The 27,443-nt window shown below is 36.4% G+C and overlaps 1 protein-coding gene across 1 annotated transcript in view; it reads left to right on the top strand.

Moving 5' to 3' along the window:
• The window catches only part of atp8b4 (ATPase phospholipid transporting 8B4), a 55,619-nt gene that overhangs the window by 14,065 nt on the left and 14,111 nt on the right, over positions 1–27,443 (top strand). The window contains exons 8-22 of the mRNA XM_038291165.1: positions 2,792–2,862; positions 3,932–4,011; positions 4,106–4,264; positions 4,357–4,445; positions 7,731–7,927; positions 8,027–8,235; positions 12,113–12,156; positions 15,138–15,303; positions 15,385–15,573; positions 17,192–17,307; positions 19,048–19,212; positions 19,289–19,400; positions 19,481–19,586; positions 21,553–21,694; positions 22,035–22,218. Of these exons, the coding sequence (XP_038147093.1) occupies positions 2,792–2,862; positions 3,932–4,011; positions 4,106–4,264; positions 4,357–4,445; positions 7,731–7,927; positions 8,027–8,235; positions 12,113–12,156; positions 15,138–15,303; positions 15,385–15,573; positions 17,192–17,307; positions 19,048–19,212; positions 19,289–19,400; positions 19,481–19,586; positions 21,553–21,694; positions 22,035–22,218 (2,029 nt within the window). The remainder of the gene's footprint in view (positions 1–2,791; positions 2,863–3,931; positions 4,012–4,105; positions 4,265–4,356; positions 4,446–7,730; positions 7,928–8,026; positions 8,236–12,112; positions 12,157–15,137; positions 15,304–15,384; positions 15,574–17,191; positions 17,308–19,047; positions 19,213–19,288; positions 19,401–19,480; positions 19,587–21,552; positions 21,695–22,034; positions 22,219–27,443) is intronic.

The raw sequence follows: 27,443 nt of genomic DNA, 5'->3' as shown, positions 1-27,443 counted from the left end.
TACTTTCTTATCAATAAATTCTTCTAATTATCTTTTCTCTCTGTGTGAGTTTTTCAGATTGAAATGAAGCTCTAGCGAAAGTTCAATTGAAGAAACTCTGACTTACCTCACATCATCAGAAGCCGATCCGTCTCCGAAGCGAGCCAATCAGCTTTGAACTACTCCACCACGAAGCCCAATCAGCGTCCTGCTTCCACTTTATAAACTCCCTCAAATCTCACCACAGCCGCTATCCTGCAATCGCAATGTCGGATTTCGATCCAGACGACAATTCACCCACCTCCATCCCCTTCTCCGCCATCGCAGCTGAATCGTCCTCCATGACACGACTTCACCTCAACCTCATCAGAGAGTATTAATCCCAGTTGTCACCATCCCTCGTCTCATCGCATTGGTCCGGCAGAAGACCACCATGTTGAGCCCGGTTCTGCCAGAGGTTTCTTCCCAAAGGGGAGTTTTTCCTCTCCACTGTCGCTTCATGCTTGCTCATCATGGACACTTCACGGTACCTGCATCACCGAGCAGGACCTCTATATCCCGAGTCTGAGTGAAGCCCCGGCGTCAGCTCCCTCAGTCTTCTAGTCCCACAATTCTGCCCAGCAGATCACCTTGTCAACCAGCTCGGATTAAACCACCACCAGTTTCAGGCCCGGGGGGAACATCCCTATTCACATTCATCTACTCATGCATGTTAAAGCATAATTCAGCATGAATGTTCCTGCCGAGGTCTGAGCGCCAAAGACTATACTTTCTTATCAATAAATTCTTCTAATTATCTTTTCTCTCTGTGTGAGTTTTTCAGATTGAAATGCACGTGTAATAAGGCAATATAATTGTTTTTTCCTATTTTAAATGTAAATGTTCTTGTTCCATTGGCAAAGTGTCTCACTTACTTCCTTAATTCAAGCAAAAAATGCACTTTTTTAAAGAAAAAAATCACTTATTGAGATTTGAATTTTTTGCAGTGCATTGGACGTTGCATCACTGCAAAAAATCTAAATCATTTTTTCTTAAAATAAGTGCATTTGTTCTTGGATTGAGGAGATAAAAAAGACATTTTGCCAATGGAACAAGACAATTTACACTTAAAATAAGAAAACACAATTGCATTGTCTTATTTTAAGTGCATATTCTCTAATTATCTTATTTTAAGAGTAAAAATACTCATTCCATTGGAAAATAATCTTATTTACCTACTTAGAATAAGGATAAATACACTTAATTTAAGAAATTTTTACTTATTTCTAGATTGTTTTTGCAGTGCAAAAACTATCTAGAAATTAGTTAAAAAAAAATCTTAAATTAAGTATATTTAGCCTTAATTTGAGCAGGTAAATAATAAGATTTGCCAATTACACTGCAAAAATAATCTAAAAATAAGTAAAAATATCTTAAATTAAGTGTATTTACCCTTAATTTTAGCAGGTAAGTAAGAGGATTTGCCAATGGAATGACTATTTTACTCTTAAAATAAGATAATTAGATAAAATGCACTTGAAATAAGACAATGCAGTTGTTTTTTCTTATTTTAAAGGTAAATGACCTTGTTCCATTGGCAAAGTTTCTCACTTACCTCCTCAATCCAAGAATACATGCACTTATTTTAAGAAAAAATTACTTAAGATTTACATTTTTACAGTGTATTTCTTTAGGAATTAGTATATTTACTCTTAAAATAAGATAATAGATAATATGCACTTGCAATAAGACAATAACATTGTTATTTTTTGTTATTTTAAATGTAAATTGTCTTGTTCCATTGGCAAAGTGTCTCACTTACCTCCTCAATTCAAGAAAAAAATGCAGTTATTTTAAATAAAAGTGACTTATTTAGATTTAAATTTGCTGTGTAGATACTGCAGTTTAAAAACACTCTGGTAAAGGTTAAGGTATCAACTTGAATTCTTTACTGAAGTAAAAGTGAAGCTTTCTAAATTCAAAGAGTCATTTGAATTGAGAAAACTTCCTGGAGGGGAAGTGAAACGTCTTCAAACCCTGGAAACCAAATCCAGTGGATTGTTTTTAAACTTTTATGGAATAATAAATATAATGATCCATTGATTATTCCTGCTGACTGGACTTCTCCTTTATAAAAAACTTTTCTCATCTTTTTATTGAGATGTTATGTAAAGGATTAAAAGAACATCTTAAAGTATGGGGGTGGTGTTCTAGAAAAATGACAGATGGGTTTTACACTTTAAATAAAATCCGTTTCCATTTAACCTCCATTATACTGACCAGTGGTGTCAAAAGTACACACATTGGTTACTTAAGTAGAAGTATAAACTGCAAAAACTATCTAGAGATTAGTAAAAAAAGAATCTTAAATTAAGTATATTAAGCCTTAATTTGAGAAATGACAGATGAATTTTCGACTTTAAATAAAATCGGAAACATTTGCAGTCCATTTGTATTTAGCCTCCTTTGTGCGGACATCCCTGAGTTTTTTTTAAAAACTTCACTTTCTTGGCATCGTATTTTAATCCCAAAGTATCAAAAAAACTTGTTTGCGTCCCTACTTTTAAAAAAGAAAATGTAAAAGTTAAGTGGTATAAATACTGTTTTAAGGCACAACTAACTGCAAAATGTATTTCAAACCTGGTTACTCTGGATCTTCCTTATTTTTTCTGCATTTTTGTTGTTATTTAGTTGCCTGTTATTTGGTCTGCTTGTTTCTCCAGTCATTAAAAACTATAATAGATTTGAAAATGGGAGCATTGCTGCAGCTTCTGTTACACAGATTAACTTACTGTCTTGTTTCATCACTTGTTTCCTTTGCATCTACACACAGGCAGACATCCTCCTCCTGTGTAGCAGCGAGCCATATGGCCTGTGCTATATCGAGACTGCAGAGCTGGATGGGTGAGTTCTGCATTACTTATATAAACAGCACACTGGGAAAAAAAATCTAAATCTAGAGAAGTAATTTTCCCTTAAAATAAGGGCATTTTTCTTGAATTGAGAAGGTAACTGAGACACTTTGCCAATGGAACAAGACAATTTACATTTAAAATAAGAAAAAAATCTATTTCATTGTCTTATTTCAAGTGTATGTTATCTAATTACCGTATTTTAACAGTAAATATTCTCATTCCATTGGCAAATTATCTTATTTATCTGCTCAAATTAAGGGTAAATACACTTAATTTAAGACATTTTGACTCATTTCTAATAGGGATGCACGATATAATCGGCCCCCTATCGGTATCGGCCTTAAAACTGAATATCGGACATCGGCCACCCCACCGATATTTAACCCGATATTTGATCAGCTTCTGAGTTTCTAAAGTCTAAAAAAAAATAAAAATAAAAAAAATACTACTTCTTCCTCAAAAACCTCTTTTTTACAGACTTAAAAACTTCTAAAGACGAGGGAAAAAATATTGATCCATTAAAATATCCCAATATCTTCATATGCTGATATATTACCATTTAAAAACACCATATCAATCTCTTTTACTAATGAAATATTGCTATATGTCATCGTTATGCTACGAAATCCCCCGAAAATTCACCAAATGTTGCCATATTTTTATATGTTGATATATTGACGCGGAATCGATCTATTTTACTAACAAAATCTCACAAGAATTTGCAAAATATCACGAGAGTTTGTTACAGAACCATGAAATTTCACGAGATTTTAAAAATCAATTTGATATCAGCATATGAAAATATATTTGAGTATATTATTTTTCAAAGTGTCAGAAATGGATAACAAAACTGCTATTTTCAATGACTACTTATTTTTGTCCAGCTTTAACATCGGTATCGATATCGGTTATCGGCTACATGAGTTTTAAAATATCGGCATATCGGATATCGGACAAAATCCCAATATCGTGCATCCCTAATTTCTAAACTAAAGCTGAGCTCGACATGCGAAGGTGAAGGAAAACTCACAGATGCTCGATCATTTTTCCCCAAACAGTGAAACTAATCTGAAAGTCCGTCAGGCTTTGAGCGTGACCTCAGATTTGGGAAATGTTTCAACACTAACGGAGTTTGATGGTGAGATGCTGCGAGTGTTTTTATATTCCAGCAGCCTTATATTGTGCTAAATTAGGCTCAGATCGTTTCCTTTTGTTTTGTCGTCTCTCCTCAGGAGAAGTCATTTGTGAACCACCGAACAACAAACTGGATAAATTCACAGGAACGTTGTACTGGAGAAATAATAAATACTCTTTGGATAATGAAAAGATGCTTTTAAGAGGTTGCGTTCTGAGAAACACGGAGTGGTGCTTTGGAATGGTCATCTTTGCTGGTATTATTAATGGTTTTTTATCTCCATACTGGGGAGCTTTTGCTCTTAAATGTTCTTTTTGGAGAATTTTTGTCTTTGTTTGCTTTAATCAGGACTACAAACCAAGCTAATGCAGAATTCTGGAAAGACTAAATTCAAAAGGACCAGCATTGATAAACTAATGAACACGCTAGTATTATGGGTAAGAAGTTGGTCTTATTTTTAATAAACCCTTTTTTTTAAAACTTTAACATATAATTTTTAACTTTTAAACATTTTTGCTATGATAAATAACAGATAAATATCTCACAATTTTTTTAAAAACACTTTGCTGCTATTGCTTCCAGATCAGTTACACTGGAAAAAATCTAAATGTAGAAGCAAATTTTAATTTAAAATAAGAAAACACAATTGCATTGTCTTATTTCTAGTGCATGTTATTGAATTATCTTATTGTAAGAATTTATTAAAAAAATACTCAGTTCATTTACCTACTCAAATTAAGGGTAAATACACTTAATTTAAGAAATGTTTACGTATTTCTAGATCTTGTTTCCAGTGTAGTAATTTTTCAAAAACATTCATTATAATTCACTTTTTTGAATTGAAACAGGCGTTCATTTTTTCAAACCATTGGTCGTTGTAAGTTTGGCACCATTTGAAAATGTATATTCATATGATTCCAGGAGAAGCAGTTTCTTTCTTTTTGTTCTCATAAGCTTCACAACAAAAAATGCCTTCTAAAAAATAAGAAAAAAAATATAGTGTTTTAAGTGAATAATTGCTTATTTTTAGCTAAATAATCTGCCAGTGCAGCAAGCAAATGAGACTTGGGAAGATTTCTTAAAACAAGAACATAATGTCTAAGTAGTAAGCATCCAAAAAAACTTAAATCAAGTAGAAAAATCTATTTCTTCTTTTACTTGTTAAGATTTTTTCTCTTATTCTCATTTATTAGTCATTATTGCTTAGAATTAAATGTCCTCTAACCAATTATTGCTCAAAACAAGCATACAACAGGCTTAAAAACAAGGCAAATGTACTTGATACCAGTTCAAAAATGTATTTACCCTTAATTTGAGTAGGGAAATGAGATAATTTGCCAATGGAATGAGTATTTTTACTCTTTAAATAACATAATTAGATAATATGCACTTAAAATAAGACAATGCAACTGTGTTTACTTATTTTAAGTGTAAATCGTCTTGTTCCATTGGCAAAATGTCTCTTTTACCTCCTCAATTCAAGAACAAATGAACTTATTATAAGAAAAAAATTACTTATCTAGATTTAGATTTTTTTTTACTGTACATGTTCTTCATTTGTTTTAAGCCCTGAAAAACCATCATTTAAAAGGTTTTCGGGGTTCATTTTCAATGTAGGAGCTAATTTAAATCCTGGCTGAGATATAGAAATATAAAAAAAGAACCTATGTGGCCCTCAGGCCGAGCATTAAACCTAACTTTCTCCACATGTTGCTGGCATTGCTTTCATTATTTCACAGTAACACTTTCTGCCAATGCTCAAAGAGGAGCAAGGAACACCAAGCAGCTTCCCTGTGCACATAGATGCATGCTATTATAGTGAGACTCTCAGACAGGGAAAAGAACACCAATATCTACAGATTGCACATCTATGTTGGATGGAAAAGAGATTTTATTTTATTTTTTTAATCTTGGAGTCCACATGCAACATACATTTTTTACAGCTGTTAAATAACAGATATTTCCTTGCATTTATTGGGAGAATGAAATTTCCATCCCATCTTGTTTTTAAATCATTTGCAGAACAACTAAAGCACAAATGAAACTTTAACTTCAGGATTGAAGATTTCCTCTTACTCTGTATGCTGACAGTGTAAATGCACCAAAGAAGTTTTGCCAAATTTGTTTTTATTTAGTGATGAACAGAGGTGTCAAATTACAAAATACTTCATTACCTTACTTAAGAAGAAATGTTGGTTATCTATACTTTACTGGAATCATTGTTTATTAGACAACTTTTTATTTTCTACTCCTCACATTTTAAAAATAGACTCACTTTTTTTCCCCATTTAACCCTTTAAAGCCTGACCGAAGAATAAAACAAAACCGAAAATTACTTTTTTTTGGTTTGAAGTCCTTATTTGGCCTTTTAACAAAATATGTAAAAAGAAAAAACAAAAATAAATTTTTGATATTAATAATTTATTACTATGCGATAAGTCAGAATTATTTTTTGTGTAGTCTTCTACTGGCTGTTATCAGGTATATCTGATTGTGTACTATAGGATTTTGAGCAAAGTTTTTACCATTAAATTATGCAAAAGGTTTCAGACGCAAAACATGTCAGAAACCGTATGTATCAAATATGATACATTTGGCATTATAGGGTTAATCTCATTTTCATTTTGTCATTTGGTATAAAAAAAAAACCAAAACAACAAAAACATCAAAGTAATTATTTTCATCCAGACAATTAATTTCTTTGTGGTTGGAGTCGGTGCTGCCCCAACTTGTTGCTCCCCACATACCAAATTTCACACTTCTGCCATTTGTTATATTACACTGGAAAAAAAATCCAAATCTAGATAAGTAATTTTTTCTTAAAATAAGTGCATTTGTTCTTGAACTGAAAAGGTAAAAGAGACATTTTGCCAATGGAACAAGACAATTTACGCTTAAAATTAGACAATGCAATTGTGTTTTCTTATTTAAAGTGTATATTATCTAATGATCTTATTTTAAGAGTAAAAATACTCATCCTATTGGCAAACTATCTAACTTACCTACTCAAATTAAGGGTAAATACACTTAATTTAGGAAATTTTAACTTATTTCTAGATTGTTTTTCCAGTGTACTTAATTAATTCTAGGGAAGTTATCATCCAGAATTGTAGAAACATTTTCCTTTAATGGACTTAGACAACTTTAATTGTCATTTTTTATACACAGAGTTGTACACAAAATGAAATTTCGTTTTTGTAAAGCATTCAGAACATTTCCATTTCTTAAGTGCAGCAGTGATCAAATGTAAACAGTGTTAGAGGAAAAAAACATGGTGCAAAAAAATGCATTGATATGGACGTTCAAAGCGTTAAATATATATGGTGCAATTATACAGTATTTTGGTTTGGTGTTATTAGTGTAATAGGGTAGTGCAGTAAATCATTTCTCATGTATTTCTTTTACTTTTATACTTAAAGTAGTTTTAAAAAAAGTACTTTTACACTTTTACTGGAGTAAAAACCTGAAGTTGATCCCCTAACTTCTACAAAAGTGCTTTTAAACAGCAGGATTTATATTTCTGCTGGAGAAATGCACCTTTGACACCTCAGTAGATGGATAAGAAGCAGCTGAAACTGACCAAGCAGAATCATCCTAACATGTCAAAGTAACCCTGGACTTTAACCCAAATGGTCCGATTAAACATTTTAGATTCACTTCTGTCTTTAAGCTCCTCATAAAGCCTTTACGACCGACCAGGATATCCATTTTTTTTTTTTCAGATTTTTGCCTTCCTCATCTGTATGGGAGTGATTCTGGCAATCGGAAACACCATTTGGGAGACTTATATCGGCAGAGGGTTCCAGGTGTTCTTACCATCAGAGGAGTTTCAGAGCAGTGCCGTTTTTTCTGGCTTCCTCACCTTCTGGTCCTACATCATCATCCTCAACACTGTTGTGCCTATCTCACTGTATGTCAGGTAAATAAAGAACGTCTTTATTTCATTTTATCTATCAGCTTAAGGGTGGCTTTGTGAAGGAACATAATTTTCTGAAACGTTCCTCACACCTTCGTTTAGTGTGGAGGTCCTGCGACTTGGTCACAGTTTCTTCATTAACTGGGACCAGAAGATGTACTTCACGCAGACCGATTCCCCGGCTGAGGCTCGCACCACCACTCTGAACGAAGAGCTCGGTCAGGTGGAGTTCATCTTCTCCGATAAGACCGGCACGCTCACACAGAACATCATGGTATTCAGCAAGTGCTCCATTAACGGACGGACGTACGGTACGACTTCTGATCTCACTTCCACCTCTCATTGGAAACATCAAAATTATCAAAGGGATTCAAAAATTGATGAATTATAAGTTATTATTTTTCCACTATTTTAGCATCTGAACCACACAGAATAAATAAAAAAAAACACCTTTAAATATATTCCATATTACATTAAAGAAAAACTGCTTTAAGGAAAGCTTCTTTTACTAATTAGCAAATTGATTTGGTTCGTAATATTAAGGTAAAATTGCATAAAAGTTCCTAAAACTACGGTAGAATTAGAAAGATATATTTCACCAGATATCAAGGAAAAAAAAAATCATTTTCCCATTTTTCCATTAAAAAAAAATAAATAAAAAGCTGTTACGGTTAGATTAAAGTGTCCTATATTGATTCTAGTGTAGTGTTTTTTAACCCCTTGACATCCAAATTTTATATACGTGTATATAAAATATAAAGTTTTGTAATCTATATATACATATATATATAATTTTTTATTATAAATAGATATATATAATATCTATATACACTACTGTTGTAGGAAAGTGAAGATTTCCTCTAACGGTGTGTACTACTCCCTTCTAAGGACAGCACAAACAGGCTCTAACCAGAGTAGAAAAAGAAGTGGGAGGCCGCGTTGCACAACCGAGCAAGAAGATAAGTACATTAGAGTCTCTAGTTTGAGAAACAGACGCCTCACAGGTCCCCAACTGGCATCTTCATTAAATAGTACCCGCAGTAGCCTGTTTGTGCTGTCCTCTGAAGGGAGTAGTACACACCGTTGGAGGAAATCTTCAATTTCTTAGCAATTTGTTGCATGGAATAGCTACTGCGGGTACTATTTAATGAAGATGCCAGTTGGGGACCTGTGAGGCGTCTGTTTTTCAAACTAGAGACTCTAATGTACTTATCTTCTTGCTCAGTTGTGCAACGTGGCCTCCCACTTCTTTTTCTACTCTGGTTAGAGCCTGTTTGTGCTGTCCTCTGAAGGGAGTAGTACACACCGTTGTAGGAAATCTTCTATTTCTTGGCAATTTCTCGCATGGAATAGCCTTCATTTCTAAGAACAAGAATAGACTGTTGAGTTTCAGATGAAACTTCTCTTTTTCTGGCCATTTTTAGCGTTTAATTGACCCCACAAATGTGATGCTCCAGAAACTCAATCTGCTCAAAGGAAGGTCAGTTTTGTAGCTTCTGTAACGAGCTAAACTGTTTTCAGATGTGTGAACATGATTGCACAAGGGTTTTATAATCATCAATTAGCCTTCTGAGCCAATGAGCAAACACATTGTACCATTAGAACACTGGAGTGATAGTTGCTGGAAATGGGCCTCTATACACCTATGTAGATATTGCACCAAAAAACAGACATTTGCAGCTAGAATAGTCATTTACCACATTAGCAATGTATAGAGTGTATTTCTTTAAAGTTAAGACTAGTTTAAAGGTACACTATGCAACCGGTGTTGATTTTCCCCCCAGAGGGCGAAAGTAAAAGTGCACTGTCGTAAATATGCTCAGCTGTTCTCCTGGTTTCTCCGTCAAGCCAGGCGCGGTTGTTTTGAGCTTAGCAGACAGGCGAACGCAGCTGGCACGATAGAAGCAGCGAGTTTACATGCAAAGTCAATGGTTGACGCGCGTCAAGGCGCAGCAAAAGGTCCCGCGGCGCGTTTTGAGCAGCAGGCGCAGCGCGTCTGAGCAGCTGAAGCAGCGCGTCGGGAGCTTTTAAGCATCTGACGCGTGTGACGCGCCGCAAACGCGCTGCTGCTCGAGATGGAAAAATTTTATTTTTGCTGCTCGACGCGCCGCCTCAACCAATCAGAGAAGCTGATCTGGGAGCTGGCAGGGAGAGAGACACAGCGCTGATGATCACAGCGCTATGATCACTCCTCTTAAACAGTTTATTGACGCCTAAATTAACTTAAAATGCAGAAATTTGCCGGCAGAATATGTTCACTTTTATTATCCTGCTGCCTGAAGTTTGGATTATTTAGATGAAAAACACCTACCAGCCGCCGCGGTGAACCGCGAGGAGGCAACCCAGCCAGAGGCTGCTGATGAAGGGGTTCCTACTGTCGGCGCACCGCTGCTATGTGGGGGTCTGAGCGGCTCCGACAGAAAAAATATTGGAAGGCAGGATGATAAACTGGATGAACTGACTGCACTGATGAAGTTTTCAGGTGTATTTTCTCACTTAAAAACATATTAAAACTACTTTATTCCCACTGATCACAGCAAATATAGCTGCAAGGCAGAGAAAGGATAGTGAAGCTCCGCCCAACGCGCGTCAGACACACTTTTGCACCGCGCAGCCAGAGCAGCAAAGCTGCTTCAGCCGCGCGTCAGAACTAACTTTACAAGCAGTAAAAATGAAGCAGCAGACGTGATTTTGCTGTGTCCGGTGTGAAAGCAGTGCTGCACAAAGATCGCCACTGTGCTAGCAACCAGCGTGCTTTTAACTGGGGGCGTGTAGCAGTTCTCGCCGTAAAGCAAGACCGACTCTCGCGAGACTTTTGAGCCTGTGGGTGCGGGTCGGTGCTCCTGCAATTGCAAGTGCGGTTTTCCCCCTACAGACCACCAGGGCGGCCGAGAATACCTTTGTTCAACCTGAAATGACTCATTTAATCATCCAAAACGTTATGGAACACATTAATTAACTGAAAAATGTTGCATAGTGTGCCTTTAAAGTTATCTTCATTGAAAAGTACAGTGCTTTTCCTTCAAAAATAAGGACATTTCAATGTGACCCCAAACTTTTGAACGGTAGTGTATATATATATATATATACACACATATGAAAAAAGGAGTCCTAAAAATAAACTTCCAACACATCCTTCATCACATTGACCAATTGAGCATAAATAATACTCTTATTAACATTGAATTTGAACATTAAACATTTGAAGATAAATAAAGACTAAAACAAAATGTTACTCGTCTTTTTCATGCAGTATAAATACTGGATTTGTACTATAATCCCCCTGATTTTTATAATTCAGCTGTTGCTTTGTTTTCATTGTTGTTGTGTATTAGCTAGGGGTGTAAATAATAATCGCTTTGTATCGATGCATCGATCCAACAGCCGACGATCCGATGCATCGATACGTCTGCAAGAGAATCGAATCATGTTTTTTTCCTCCCTCCGGTCTATTTTTATCCATTTGCTCCTGGGCGTAATTCTCCCTCCCGTGCTGCGGTGGCGCTAAACCTATTTTGCCCTCCTACCTCGCTTCCTGGTTATACTCTTACAGCAGTGTGTTGCATTTTTTATCAATGCTCAATATTGAAGCGTGGTCTGTGCTACACACTGTGGGTCTAGATACGGCCGAGGCGGCGAGGAAGTGGGGGCGAGTTTAGTCCGACGACGGAGGGACATGAGGGCCAAAAAGAGCGGAGAGTTAAGACTAGTTTAAAGTTATCTTCATTGAAAAGTACAGTGCTTTTCCTTAAAAAATAAGGACATTTCTATGTGTCCCCAAACTTTTGAATGGTAGTGTATATATAATAATAAAAAAATAAAATAAAAAAAAATCTATATATTTATATAGATTACTAAACTTTCTATTTCTTTCAAAAATAAGTAGAAATGTAGGTATATAGAAATTTGTGATCAGATTTATAATTGTCAATGATAATGTTCTCTGTCAGGGACCAGTTGAACTGGAGACCAGAGCCTGTTAAAGGTTCCTTGATCCACACTGAATGTGTAATAACTGGCACTGAGGGAACGCCATCATGGCCGTGGACGTTATACGAAGGGCTTGTTGCGTATTTGCAACAATGGGGGTTGAAGGGGTTAAGAGACAACCTGAAATGTTATGTTAGGGAATATTTATTTTTGGACAAGATGCAAAAGTGTTTAAATTTTCCTTTTTTTTCCCTCAAGGTGATGTTTACAATGAATTCAATGAGAAGGTGGAAATTACAGAGGTAAACAAAAAGGAATTCATCTTTTTATTTCATTTTTTTTTTCTGGGTTTCCTTCTCTAAGACAAATTAAGGCGAAAGCTTTATTTAAGCAGGCGTGAAACTTATTAATAAATCTGTGAGTTTAGAGTACGATTAATTCATTAATGTAATAAAGAAAAATATAAATAATTCAGTTGAATTAGCGTCCACTACAAATATTATAATTGAAATTATTGATCTCATATTGGAGGATTCCAAACTTTATACCCTAACCACTAGACCGCCACTCCCCCAGCGCTCTATTAAAGAGCTCTAAAATCTGAGACTCAGGCTCTGTTCGAAAACCTGGGCTGCATCCTCCAAGGACGCGGTCTACCTAGACTGGATCCTTTGAAGTCCTTGAAAATAAGGAGACCGGAAGAGTTTTGGCTGTGAATTCGAACAGGTCTACCCTTCGACGGGCTTTACCGCTGTGGCTATGTTGCTTAGCAACCGTGAAAGTTGACACACAAAGCAGGAAAAGAATGAATGCCGAGGTATTCAAAACCGTTTGTTTATTTATTTATTTTTTATTATAAAGTGAACAAAGACTACATTAACAAGAATCCAGAATGGCATAAAGGTTCCAACCACCGGGAGCAGGAACAAATAAAATCAAATGTAATGATAGAAACCTTAGTCAGTTAAATAACCTGCTGCTGTCATTCTGCACATCTCTGATGTTGCTGCTATTTTCAAATATCCATTACTGGAAAAATGTCCATAGCTGCATATTGGTTATTTATTCCCCAGTTTTATATTGTTAAAACACTTTACAGTATTTTATTGTTTATATTTTAACTGTTCCCTATTATGTTATTCCACATTAGTCCACATTTGTGTGACCATTTTCAATAATCTTTCTGCTGCTGTAAATTTGCCCATTGTGGGACAATAAAGGGATTTTCTATTCTATTCTATAAAAGGGGTAGAAAGATATAAGTAAATCTAAACAATGTATGTATAAAAATATATCTGCAAAATCTCTAATATTCAACAACAAAAATACTTAGTTAAGCATATTGTGCAAAACAGCAATAGAAAGATAAAAATCCTATCAGATTTATAGTCCCCACCCTGCAGATATATTAGAATATGTCCTTAAATTCCAGCCAAACCGATTTACACAGTAACTGATTAAAACCTTTAGATAAATCAAACATTACCGCCACATATCTGATTCAATAACCATTAAAACAACTATTTTTCATTCATCTCAGAGGGAACTATTCACAGACTTGTATTATATTAAACTGAACTTCCAATTTTCACCACTGTTCGGCGCCAAGTAACCTTTCCTCTGATCACGGCTTGCTTGGTCTCGCAATGAATCCTGGGTAAACCAAGGATAGCGAGGATACATCGGACCCGTCCTTCAAATCGGGCAAAAAGAAGGACGCATTTTAAGGCCGCATGAGGAGGAGTCTTGGAATCCGACCAGACCTCGGCGCCGCGCTATGACGTAATCGTCCTTCGAATCTGGCCTTCTAAGGACGCGTCCTAGGTTTTCGAACAGAGCATCAGTTTCACGCTATTTTCCCACTGCTCTTTGCTATATGGTCCAAACCTGCCTATGGTTTAGCCATTCAAATTTTTATGTATACTCTGGTTTGTTATACGGAAAAAATTGTTTCATCATGCCTAATATTGAAATTCCATAAAGGTAAAAAAAACTGCTTGGAAACATGCAAATTGAATTGACTGCCACTGCTATGTTTCAAAGTGGCTGCAATGTCTTGGTGAAATGTTTTATTCTTCAGATCACAAAAGAGATAAATATGAAGCAATCTTTTTATTTATGACCTTATAATAAACCCTAGATTATATCATTAAGGCTGATTATATATCACTGTTTAATAGGGATTATTGAACTGGTGTTCTGTCAGATAAGCATACCCAGTCAGACCAGCATTCCCAGTCAGACCAGCATACCCATAGTCAAAACCCTCTCTTTAGTTTATCTCTTTCGTTTTGTATGAAAAATAAACTTTAAACTACCTCAACAGGTGTAAAACCAATTTGATTACTTACTTCTTGGCATTTTTTTAAGCATATGGCGATCTGACCTTCAATTGTTTTTATCCGTACGTGACTAAAGGGATACACGCCCCTTTAGGTAGTTTAAAGTCTATTTTTCATACAAAACTAAAGGGATAAACGCGAATCTGACCTCTTGCGCATGCATATTGACTCTGAGTATGCTGGTCTGACGAGGTATGCCTATCTGACAGAACACTGGTTTGCTGCATTTTGTCATAAAATACATTAAACAGTTAAAAGAAATCCACAAATACCTACCTAAAGAGTGGGCAATGGTTTAAAATCCAATCATTGTACCAAGACACCTGCATGGTTCACAACGCTTGTCAGAAACACTGTTCCACAAACTAGATTTTCTGATGCTTCATAATAAAGGCCGTCCTCCTGAAGCAGGGAGTAATGAAATAAAAATCCTCTTTATCTTCCTGACTTGATTCAATTTCTATTCAGTTTATTTCTATAGCTCCAATTCACATCATGTCATCTCAGGTCACTTTCCAGTTCACCAGATCATCCAGTCAGATTGATTCAAAGTTTTCTATCTAAGGAAAACCAGCTGATTGCATCGACTCATTGACTCTTCAGCAATCCCTCACACTAAGCATGCTTGTAGCGACAGTGGAGAGGAAAAACTCCCTTTGAACAGGAAGAAACCTCCAGCAGAACCAGGCTCAGTGTGAGCGGCCATCTGCTGAGGCCCACTGGGGTTCAAGGAGACAGAAGCGCCAATTTACAACACAAGCATGCTTAGTGTGAGGGATTGCTGAAGAGTCAATAAGTCGATGCAATCAGCTGGTTTTCCTTAGATAGAAAACTTTGAATCAATCTGACTGGATGATCTGGTGAACTGGAAAGTGTCTTGAGATCAAATGTGTTGTGAATTGGCGCTATAGAAATAAATTGAATGAATGCGTTTCCCTCAGAAAACAGCGTGCGTGGACTTCTCTTTCAACCCCCTCTTGGACGGAGGGTTTAAGTTTTACGACAGCAGCCTGGTTGAAGCTGTTAAACGGGAGGAATCTTCAGTGCAGGAGTTCTTCAGGCTGCTGGCTCTGTGCCACACCGTCATGTCCGAGGAGAAGAGTGAAGGTAAAGCTGCACCCTGATCTTACCGTCCATGAGGATTTATTTTACGTTTTTTCTCTGATCAATATGTCTGTTTGAACGAAGGGAATCTGGTGTACCAGGCCCAGTCACCTGATGAGGGAGCGTTGGTAACGGCAGCACGAAACTTTGGGTTTGTCTTCCGGGCTCGAACGCCAGAAACCATCACATTATGTGAGATGGGAAGAGCCGCCACCTATGAGCTGCTGGCCATACTGGACTTCAACAACGTGCGCAAGAGAATGAGTGTCATTGGTTAGGTCTTTACGTATAATAGCACTAGAAGTCAATATAACCCCAGTGTCCTTTAGTCATTTTCAGCATCCTGAAAAACTAATTTTAGGTATTTTATTGCCTGTGACATGAGATCAGTGTATCTGATTTGCTTTTGTGTGTGTGTGGTATCTATGGAGTCAGAAAGGGTTCAAAATATTTGGAAACTTCTAAATCTACAATTTTTTTTACCTTAAAATATGACTAACTAAAAAAAGCAAACATAGAATAATAAGAAATGAATCTAAACTCAGATTAGTATTTTAATTACACTTTTTCCTTTATTTTTTATTTCTGTCCTTATTTGCGGTTTTAGATTTTTACACTTTCAAATCAGCTTTTTTCAGATTCAGATTTTAACCCCAGTCTGACAGGAAATTATATTTATAATTTTTTCTAATTAAGGTTTTAATCTTCGTTGCATTATTTAGGACTGTGACAAAGTAGTCTGTAAAAAAAGATGAAACTTGCCTGATTAGCAGAGATGGGAAGTAACGAAGTACAAATACTTCGTTACTGTCTTCAAGTAGATTTTTCTGATATTTTTACTTTACTTTACTACTTATTTTTATGGCGACTTTTTACTTCTACTCCTTACATTTTTACACAAATATCTGTACTTTCTACTCCTTACATTTTAAAAAATTGGCTCGTTACTTTAGTTTTGAATCATTTCAATGGAGTTACCGTTATTATTTTTCACGTCATCAATACCAAATTCAATCTAATTGGATGGGAATCTACGTTGCATTTGACGCACCGCTACAAGATGAATCGACAGATTCGGCGGTATTCATTGGCGGCAAATCATTGCAGCTTGGTGGCGGTGGCGTTAGCATAGTAGCATGGACGACGAGATGATTGAAAATGAACACAACGTAGATCTAGTCCTATTGGCAGACATCCATTTAAAATGTAGGCAACGGCATGAAAAAAGTGGTTTCTACTTTTACTTTTATACTTTAAGTAAATTTACAAGCCTGTACTTTGTTACTTTTACTTGAGTAAAGAAGTTTAATCAGTACTTCCACTTTTACCAGAGTATTTTTTAACACAAGTATCTGTACTTTTACTAAAGTACGGAAAGTGAGTACTTTAGCCATCTCTGCTGATTAGCAGTGTTGCTCGAGCCACTCGGTGCAGATCCCATCTTTCAGTGAACGGACACAGAATTTAATTTGCGGATTTGGGAATGTTTGAGGGTCATACATTGCCTGTTTATTTTTATATATATTAACTCATCCTGGAATGATTATTATTGAAAGTTCCAGTGTAAATGTCTTTAATGCAATATTTTTCACGGGATTTGGCCAAAAAGGCAAATAAATGCTGCAGAGAATGTGAAAAAGTTTAATTAAAATACTAAACTGAATTTTTTCAAGTTTTTTCAAGCTGCAGGAAAGAATTTAGATTTTATTCCTATTATTTAATGTTATAGGTAAATATTCAATATCAACTTATATTTTCTCTGTTTAAACTTTAATTTTTTTCAATTTCAACTAAGATTTAGTAGGTTTACAAACATTCTGACCCCTTTCTGACTCCATAGGTATCTCCAAAGGCAAACTGTTTTCTTATTTGGTTTTGTTTGCGGATTTAGTAAGAAATCCCAAAGGTCAGATTAAACTGTACTGCAAGGGAGCCGACACCATCATCTTTGACCGTCTGGATCCGTCCAGTGAAGAGCTGATGTACGCTACCTCAGAACACCTCAGCGTAAGTGTTATCTGATTGCTTAAAGAGTCTGCAGGATTCACACTGAGCTCTACTAAAGTTATTCTATCCTTTGAACTATTTTACATAAGGTTATATTAAAACTACTAACTTTAATATATATCATTCTACTTTTTCATCCCGGAAAATACTTGTATAGTCAGAGAAAAAGGAAACAAGATTTAACTAATTTTCTTAATAACTTTTGTTGCTCTTCCACTGAAGAGGGAACCTGGGCTCCAGTTTCAATTCTTTTCCAGCTTCCAACAGCATAAAAAAAAAAAAAAAAGCTGTTGGCAGATTTTCCGACCAGATCTGTTAACCTCTGCAGCTCATGGGCTTTTCGGTTGACATTCTACGGAACCCCAGAGCGGCCATGTCCCTCCGATACTTTTTCATGGTGGTTTTCTCGAGAAAACAAGTTAATTTTTTCATTATCTAAAGATAACGAAAGCCATTTTCTCGTCATAACGAAATTATTATTTTCTCCTTAGAAAGCCGTTTTCTCGTCATAATGAGATGATTGTTGTGTGTTAAAACTGATAAAATCCTTCAATACCACAACAGCGAGAGAGGAGAAGTCATGGCAGCCTATGTGTGATTCTTTAATTAATCCTGTGGTTAACATTTAGGTAACGAGACGACGTTGTTGGTTTGATGATTTGCTTCCACTTCTGATTCATAAGAAATTAAACCTATGCCTCCGGCGCCTTAGCGCCTGGTGTTTTCTGGACAGCCCCGGTGTTACACCTGTAACAGGTATAAGCTGCATTAACCCCCAAAATGAGTCCAGATTCAAGATTTTCATTAAAAAACAGATTTGTTTCTACTCTATTCCATGCAGTCCAATTATCCACCACCACCTGACAATGAGTGAAAAGAAAAAGGAATCTAAGAAACTGATTATTTACGCTCACGCTGTACTGCGGCTGCACAACTATGGGCCCTGCAGGCATGGATGGACCGGGAATCCAGGGCAGTTGGCCACCCTCTTTCAGTACTCATACATGTTAATCATCTCGTTATCTCAAGAAATCAATAACTGCACTGGAAAAACTATATAGAAATAAGTAAAAATTTCTCAAATTAAGTGTATTTACCCTTAATTTGAGCAGGTAAATTAGGTAGTTTGCACAGTCAGAATTCTGAGATTAAAGTCAGAATTCTAAGAAAAAAAGTCAGAATTCTGACTTTTTTCCCATACGAAACTGAAATAAAATTTAAAAATCAGTTAACTTTTTTTTTGTGTGGCCCTAATCCTCTTCCGTAGCCAGCAAACTGCTTGTTTTTGCAGCCAAATGCTTCATAAATTGGCAATTTTACTGCGTGTCTCCGTGGGATTGGGGAGTACCAACATGGTGGCTTCACTTCACTTCACTTTTTTGGGGCTTTCAGCAATCCAGTGAATAAACAGAGATCAGTGAGTGGCACTCCAGGGCCGAGGTTGCCTACCGCTGGTTTACTCTGATTCCTGCGTATTCGACAACAGTTCAGCTCAACATGATGCATCCTCTGTGCTCTAAGAACAACTCTATCAGTCTGAACTAACTGGATCTGCTTTAGTTTAATTTTTATAGTTTTAAAACATGCATGTATTCAAATTGCATTAGCATCTTACAGAAGAGCAATGCTGAAGCTTTGATTGCTTGTTAAAACTGCAGCATTTGTTCTGCTAGATAAGCTGACTGATTTTTAAAAACTTTCATTTACTACAGAACTGCTGAATATGTAATTTCTTGACAGGAATTTGCAGGAGAAGGGCTTCGGACGCTAGCTCTCGCATACAAAGATCTCAGTGAAGACTATTATGAAGCGTGGAAGAAGAAGCTGCACCATGTGAGCACCGTGATTGAGAACCGGGAAGAGCAGCTGGCTGTCCTCTACGAGGAAATTGAGCGGGACATGAAGGTAAAATCGACATCCTTCAGTCTGAAGCAGTGACTCTTCTTCTGCTGCTACAGACTGACTGCTGGTTCTGTTGAAGCTTCTTGGAGCCACGGCAATAGAGGATAAACTTCAAGATGGAGTGCCTGAGACAATCGCCTGCCTGAATCTAGCTGACATCAAGATTTGGGTCCTAACAGGAGACAAACTAGGTAGCAAATAAGTAAAGAAATCTGGATTATGAATAGCTGTATCTGTGGAGAGTTACAGAAAATTAGCTCTGTTGCCTTAGAGACGGCGATGAACATCGGCTATTCCTGCAACATGCTGCGAGACGACATGAATGAGGTGTTTGTTATCTCTGGACTCACACAGCTGGAGGTGCAGCAGCAGCTCAGGTAAATTGCCATGTTTATACAACAAGCTAAAAAACACAGCAGCAGCCCTGGAGAGGGTCTGCTGTGCGCAGGGCGCCGTTTGTAAAGTGGAGGAGTCAAAAATTAGGAGCAATATTTATGGTTATTTAGCGTGTTTTAAGAGAAAAAATAAGGTTATTTTATTCCAAGTCATTTTTTCATTATGTCATTCATTCATTTATAAAACTCTTACTTTGTTAAACATTTAGTTTATTAAATAAATATTTTGCTCTTAAGTAAATATTTAGTTGGTTAAATAAATATTAAGCTCAAAAGTAAATATTTAGTTTGCAAATTAAATATTTAGTTTATTAAATAAATATTTAGCTCCAAACTTAATATTTTGTTTGCAAATTAAATATTTAGTTTATTAAATAAATATTTAGCTCGAAAGTAAATATTTAGTTTGCAAATTAAATATTTTGTTTATTAAATAAATATTTAGCTCCAAAGTAAATATTTAGTCTGCAAATTAAATATTTAGTTTATTAAATAAATATTTTGCTCTTAAGTAAATATTTTGTTTGCAAATTAAATATTTAGTTTATTAAATAAACATTTTGCTCCGAACTTAATATTTTGTTTGCAAATTAAATATTTAGTTTATTAAATAAATATTTAGCTCGAAAGTATATATTTAATTTGCAAATTAAATATTTAGTTTATTAAATAAATATTTTGCTCCAAACTTAATATTTTGTTTGCAAATTAAATATTTAGTTTATTAAATAAATATTTAGCTCGAAAGTAAATATTTAGTTTGCAAATTAAATATTTAGTTGGTTAAATAAATATTTAGCTCAAAATTTTATATTTAGTTGGTTAAATAAATGTGTTGCTGTGTTTCCCTGAGGGAGATACTTGTCCTTCTCAAACCTATTGTCAGGATTTGGTTGTTGGTTTGAGGACCCAAATGCAGAGGCAGGGAGGCAGGGATGAGCTTCTTGTAGATTTAATGAAATGTTAACAGACAACTTAGGCAGGAATCCAAAAATCAAGCATGAAAAAAGTAAAAACAAACCAGAAACCATGGAGACTCCAGTGGAAAACAATCACGACGAGGAAGACACAGTGAGACGGAGTTGGAGGAAGTTAGACGAGGAACCAGCACTGAGGAACTGCACAAGGAGAGTATTTATGGCTAACTGAACAAAGAGGGGACTAACGAGCAGATTGGGAGCAGGTGTGAACAGAACAGACTGGAGAGGAGCTAGGGAAAAGGAGAACACAAGAGGGCAGCAGAGGGCAACAAATAAAAACCTGAAAACTGAAATATAACCAGAAAACACAACAAAATAAGAATTAAACCAATAAAACTAGAGAAAAATGGAGCAAAGTTAAACTGAATACTCAAAAGAAAACATAACAGAACCAAGACCGTGACACCTATTAACGTTTATCCAGCTTAAGTTGAGGTTACTGGACTTCATCTCATGCTTTTGAAGACGTTTAACTTCTAATACACAAGACTTTCCAAAATCCACATAAAAAAAAAATGGAATAACACTGAAATATACGGCAGCTTGCACAACATTTTACTATTGGAGCTCTTGACCCTAATCACAGGTGAAAACAAGACAACAAATGATGTAGAAGTGATTGCCATGGCAACGCAAGCATAAAAAGAGAAATATTCTCTGAAATCTGAATGCATCACAGAAAAGCGGTGGATTCAGGACTCTATTTATGAAATTCTCTCTAGAATGTTATTCTGTTAAAGTTTTTTTTTCTTCATCTTGCAAAAATGGTCATGTTACGTAAAAAATAGCCAAAACCAATACACAGTACTACAGTATGAATCTGGTTTATAATCTGGTTTATAATCAGGTATATAATCTTAAAAGATCAAAGCCCTGATTTGCTTCCTATATTTCTAGTATTTTTTTTTTTCAACAGAACCTCTGAAAATGCATAAAATGCATGTTTAGCAGCATTCCTCCCTCTGCAGGAATGCTAAGGAGCGTGTCATCGGTCTGAGCCGGCTGAGCAGCACAGGAGGCGCTGAGAAGGACGACATGTTTTTAGAAGATTCAGTTTTTGAAGAAGCCATCATTGCAGAGTATGCCTTAATTATCAATGGCCACAGCTTGGTAAGATATAATTAAAATGCTTTTTTAATTTTCTTTATTTGTGTGTGTTGCAGGTTTTTAACCATTAAATAGTAGTTTTGTTGTTTTTTTGCTGAATACTGCATCTGTCTTTACCTGCTGCTAAATAAAGTGTAATTAGCAGAGAGCTGCTGGGCGGCTGAGTCCTGACAGATGTAATACAAGTTTTCATTAACATCCATTTCCTTACCCCCTGCAGCTCTGGTTAGGTGCATGATGGGAAATGTTACGTTGTGCTGTGCTGCCTCAGCAGGGATACTGCAGCTCTGCAGAGATACAATATGTTAAGCAGGAGTGTTGTGTGTGTGTTTGGCCGCGCCAGGCTCACGCTCTGGAGCCCCAGCTGGAGCAGACGTTGCTGGATTTGGCCTGTTTGTGTAAAACGGTCATTTGCTGTCGGGTCACGCCGATGCAGAAAGCTCAGGTGGTGGAGCTGGTGAGGAGGCACAAGAGGGCCGTCACGCTGGCTGTAGGAGACGGCGCCAACGACGTCAGCATGATCAAAAGTAAAGCTGTTTATGAGTATAAACATTATTCCCTGAAACAAAACAAAAAACACTGTTTACTGAAGATGTTTGAAACCCTCATTGATAAAAACGACTGACCTCACACTCATTGCTCATCTGAAACCAAGAAAAAGCTTGTGCCGTATGCTAACCCCCTGAAGGGAAAAATAACTTGCTTTACAAGCTTTTATGAATTATACATCCATGTTTGTGGAAATAGATAAGGATAACACTGTCACGGCTGAGTGGAGGTTTTTGAGGACCGAGGTAAGTCTTGCAAATTTAATGAGGCAACTGAGCAAAAATTCAAAATACTGAGAACCAAAAAGAAGATAACATCAGGGGAAACTCACGAGGGAAGCCAGAGACAAGGGAACAAAAAAAAAAAAGAGATCAGCACTGAATGGCTGCAGAGGTGGTGTATATATTGGGAGACAGGGGCGTGCACACATAGACACTAGGTGGTGCTAAAGCACTAGGAAGTTTGCCCTCTATCAAAGAAAATGCCCTTTTGAAACTCGTTTTTTTTTTTTTTTTTTTTTATTATTAATATTATTAAGATTTTACTGAGGTCGGTTTTGAAATGATCTTTTGAAAACCTGAGCCATTAAAAACGACTGAAACAATGCCCCGAAATGACCGACCTACTTGCGCACAAACGACCGGCCTCTCTCTCTTCCTTTGTCACGTGAACTCGCTCGGTCGCCCGCAGGGCATCCCAGATGATGGCAGGAACGGTCGCTGACAGGCTGCTTCTCCTGTGCCCCATTAGCCAGGTAATATACAGATCAAGCAGAATCATTTTGTTGTGCATTAAAATGTCTCATTCAGCAGCACCAAACACGCATTTTGCCGACTGGTCACCAGATAAACTAGTCGTCTCCTTGTAAGATGCTATTTTACTTTTTATATTTTGTATCCATATTTTTTATCTTAAGTGTATACATTAGTCTATTTTATTGCATGACGTATACCCACAGTTTTTAGATATTTTTATAATTTTATTTACCTATTCCATATTATATGTTTCATGTTGCACGATTGTACCACAAAAAATTTGTGAACTCCTTCACTAACAATGGCAATAAACCTGATTCTGATTCTGAAAGTTTTACACTGTAGCCCAAGTCAATGACAGATAACGTGAGGACGACCACATAGGCTACAAATAATTTTGGTAGAGTTTGCAATTGCAAATACGGAAGAGGATTAGGGCCACTGAAAAAAAAAAAAAAAGTTAACTGATTTTTAAATTTTATTTCAGTTTAGTATGGGAAAAAAGTCAGAATGCTGACTTTAATCTCATAATTCTAACTTTTTTCTCATAATTCTGACTTTTTGCTGAGAATTCTGACTTTTTGCTGAGTATTCTGACTTTAATCTCAGAATTCTGACAATAAAAAAGTCAGAATTCTGACTTTTTTCCCATGTTAAACTGAAATAAAATTTAAAAATCAGTTAAATTTTTTTTTTTTTCAGTGGCCCTAATCCTCTTCTATACAAATCTATGTGTTAAGACAAACATTTTCTGTTGTATAGGTTCTGTTAGGCAACATAAATTAACACATTTTTGTCTCTTTATTGTCTTAATTGTATATTTATTTAGTAATTGCAGCACAATGCCAAGAAAGGAGGGTTAATCATATTGAAAAATCTTAAAAGCTGTTCACATTTTATTTTTAAGTGGTTTGTGCAGCAGGTATTAAAATAGCAAATATTTTGTAGGCTACCATAAGTCATATCCACGTGACAAGACTTCCAGTCATGTTGCCCTAATAGCCCATTATTTAAACTAATGTGGCATATTTGTTAAAGCTATTATTATTATTATTATTATTATTATTATTATTATTATTATTATTATTATTATTATCATTATTATTATTATTATCATTATTATTGTCATGATGGTTATTATTAATATATTGTAGCCAGTCACAGCAGGGAAGCTCTATACCATCAACATCTACCAGGACAGGAGATGAGGAAGAGTTCAGGGAAGACACAGAGACAGAAAAAGACCAGGATGAGGGAGAACAGATGGGTGAGGGAAAACCGGGAGATGAGCCAGATGAAAGAAGTACGCTTTAGTCTGTTCTGTTGGTGATGTGACTTTTTTCCATTGAAAACTCACGTTTAGAGAATGTTACAAATAAAAGTCAAATTTCATTCAACATGCGTTTATTTTTTTTTATAATTAAGTGTTACACGTGCGCTAAAAAGTGCCTCCCCCCCCCTCCTGAGCACCTGCCCCCCAAAATGTCTGTGCACGCCTCTGTTGGGAGACTGAACCAAGACAGGCTAATCAGCAGATAGGGAGCAGGTTTGAACAAGACCAACTAGGAGGAAGGCAAGGGGAAAGGAAACAAGCACAAGGAGGCAATAGAGACTTTTTTTTTCGAATTCTGACTTTAATCTCAACATTCGGACTTTAAAGCTACAGTGTGTAATAATTACAGGGATATACAGTCAGAAATGTAATATATTATACATAACTATGTTATTTATCATCATCTACGAGCTCAGCCTCTTAACCTTAATATTTGCGTTGCCTTAGAATTCGTTATTTATAATTACATAGGAGCGGGTCTCGCAGCCATGGAGGCAGACATCTTTGCGCTACGGCAGCGCAGAGCCAACAAACTAGCGATTGCGAGATCGCCCATTATGCTCGAAAGTAACTACGGCAAGTTGAGAGAGATGATGAACTGAGACGGTACTGAACAATAGATGGCAGTATTATGCCTGAGAATACTATCTGTAAAATTATCTATGTAAACAAACCTCATCACTTGAGAAGGTAGGTGATGCGGACGTCGTGGAAGACATTTTGTCCCGTAACGCTCGCCGTACTGTTGGGGGGGAGATGTTCATGTTGCTGCGGTCTGCAGTCTGGACGTTAGATGTCGCTAAAAATTACACACTGTAGCTTTAATCTAAGAATTCTGACTTTTTTTATTGTCAGAATTCAGTCAGAATTCTGAGAAAAAAAGTCAGAATTCTGGCTTTTTTCCCATACGAAACTGAAATTAAATTTAAAAATCAGTTAGATTTTTTAGACAGCAAACTGCTTGTTTTTGCAGCCAAATGCTTCATAAATTGGCAATTTTACTGCGTGTCTCCGTGGGATTGTGGAGTACCAACATGGTGGATGGTGGCTTCACTTCACTTTTTTGGGGTTATCAGCAATCCAGTGAATAAACAGAGATCAGTGAGTGGCACTCCAGGGCCGAGGTTCTTTTTAAAACGTCAGGATCTGATGCAGCATGGATAAAGACGGCTAGGACTGATTTAAAGCACTTTTTAGAAAAGGCAAAGAAGAATGAACAATCTGGGATTCACATGGAACATATAATATATTGATTAGTTGCTCTTAAATAAACTCAGAAAATAAATAGTTTATATATATATATATAAAAAATATAAAGCTGACTAATAGCTTCTAATAGCTTCTCCATTATTAAACTGGCACATTTATTAGGTTGGTGAAACAATATTGGATCATGCAAAACACAGATTTACCTTCACAAAGCTTTAGAAGGGCAAGATTTTTTACAAACATTAACCTGTACATGAAATTATGTTTATAAATTGTTTTTATAAGGTTTTTTTATAATCGTGTGATAACTTCGTATACTTAAAACTCCACCAGCCGCCTCTGATTCTGACACTAACATTTTCTTCCCCTCAGATTTTTTTTATCCTCTGTCTTCATCTGTTATCATGAATTATACCTTTAATGTGTTTGTAAATCAAATCAAATCTCAGGGATGCTGATGAAGATTCTCAGTCATCCAGGTCATAGTCATTCCGTAAAATTTTAAAAAACAATCCACTGGATTTGGTTTCCAAGGTTTGAAGACGTTTCGCCACCTCTCCAGGAAACTTTCTCAATTCAAATGTCTGGATCCACAATGAGTTTGAGTCTATATATAGACAAGGCCTTGTATCGCTTGGAAACATGCAAATTGAAACCGACGAGTGGGTCGTTTGGTTCCATGGTTAGCCTGTAATATCTGAAACCTGTCTATGATTGTTAAGGGTCGGTCGTTAAAGGGGGAGATTGTGATTAAGGGGGGGGGGGGGGGTTGTCTCCTGTAATACCTGAAACCTGTCTATGATTGTGAAAGGTGGGTCGTGGTGTGGTGATATCTGGAAGGGATCATCTCTATAACTGAATTGTAAGTTGTAAGTACTTACAAGTACTTTTAAGTAAGTTTTTTAAACTTTTACGGAATCTCAGGGATCTTTACAGTATCAGTGCTTGCAAAGGTCTGCTTGTTTTGGTGTGTGTTAGGTTTATTCTTTTAGTCATTATTAGTCATGTGTATTTTTTGTATCTATGCTTCTTTTTCTGTCTGCTTCTGTCTCCTTGAACCCCAGTGGGCCTCAGCAGATGGCCGCTCACACTGAGCCTGGTTCTGCTGGAGGTTTCTTCCTGTTCAAAGGGAGTTTTTCCTCTCCACTGTCGCTACAAGCATGCTTAGTGTGAGGGATTGCTGAAGAGTCAATGAGTCGATGCAATCAGCTGGTTTTCCTTAGATAGAAAACTTTGTATCAATTTGACTGGATGATCTGGTTGAACTGGAAAGTGCCTTGAGATGACATGTTTTGTGAATTTGGCGCTATAGAAATAAACTGAATTGAAATTTAATTGTATTAGAAATCCGTCCAGATTAGATGGAGTGGACGGCCTTCCTTCACATGGTGGATAACAGCGTGTGTACAGAGGCCATCTAATGAGGCATAGAGGCAAGAGGCACAAAGGTCAGGGCATGGATGGCGTGTCAGTTTCTGACACAAACAGCATCCACCTGATGCAACACATGAGGTATAAGAAGCAGGAGATGACCTCGTTTTGGGCTCATTTTTCCAGATTTGAGCCCAACAGCTATGCCGACTCCAAGCAATTTCTATTTGTCCTTTAACGATCTGAACTGGAATAAACTCTGTTAATATTTACTCCTGTTTTTATAGTCCTTTTAATATAGTTTTACCAAGTTTTGAGTTAAAAGTAATTATACAAAGTAGCTTACTCCCAGAAAAAGAACCGGAAGGGAAGTTCTGTGGTGTAATCGCCTTCAGGGGGACGTAACTTCCTATTTTAACAGGCGGGATATAAGATCTTAAACTCTTCATGCCAGTGATACATTTGGTCAGTTGTAGTCTCTCTAAGTGACTTGATGTGCAGCATTTGTGAGATGTTGTGGCTAACATGCTCAGAC

This window comes from Cyprinodon tularosa, unplaced genomic scaffold (genome assembly GCF_016077235.1).
Source record: "Cyprinodon tularosa strain WSP-4 unplaced genomic scaffold, ASM1607723v1 ctg296, whole genome shotgun sequence".
Lineage (NCBI taxonomy): Eukaryota > Metazoa > Chordata > Actinopteri > Cyprinodontiformes > Cyprinodontidae > Cyprinodon > Cyprinodon tularosa.
Note: the sequence above shows the minus strand (reverse complement) of the source record. Positions and strands in the feature narration are given on the sequence as shown.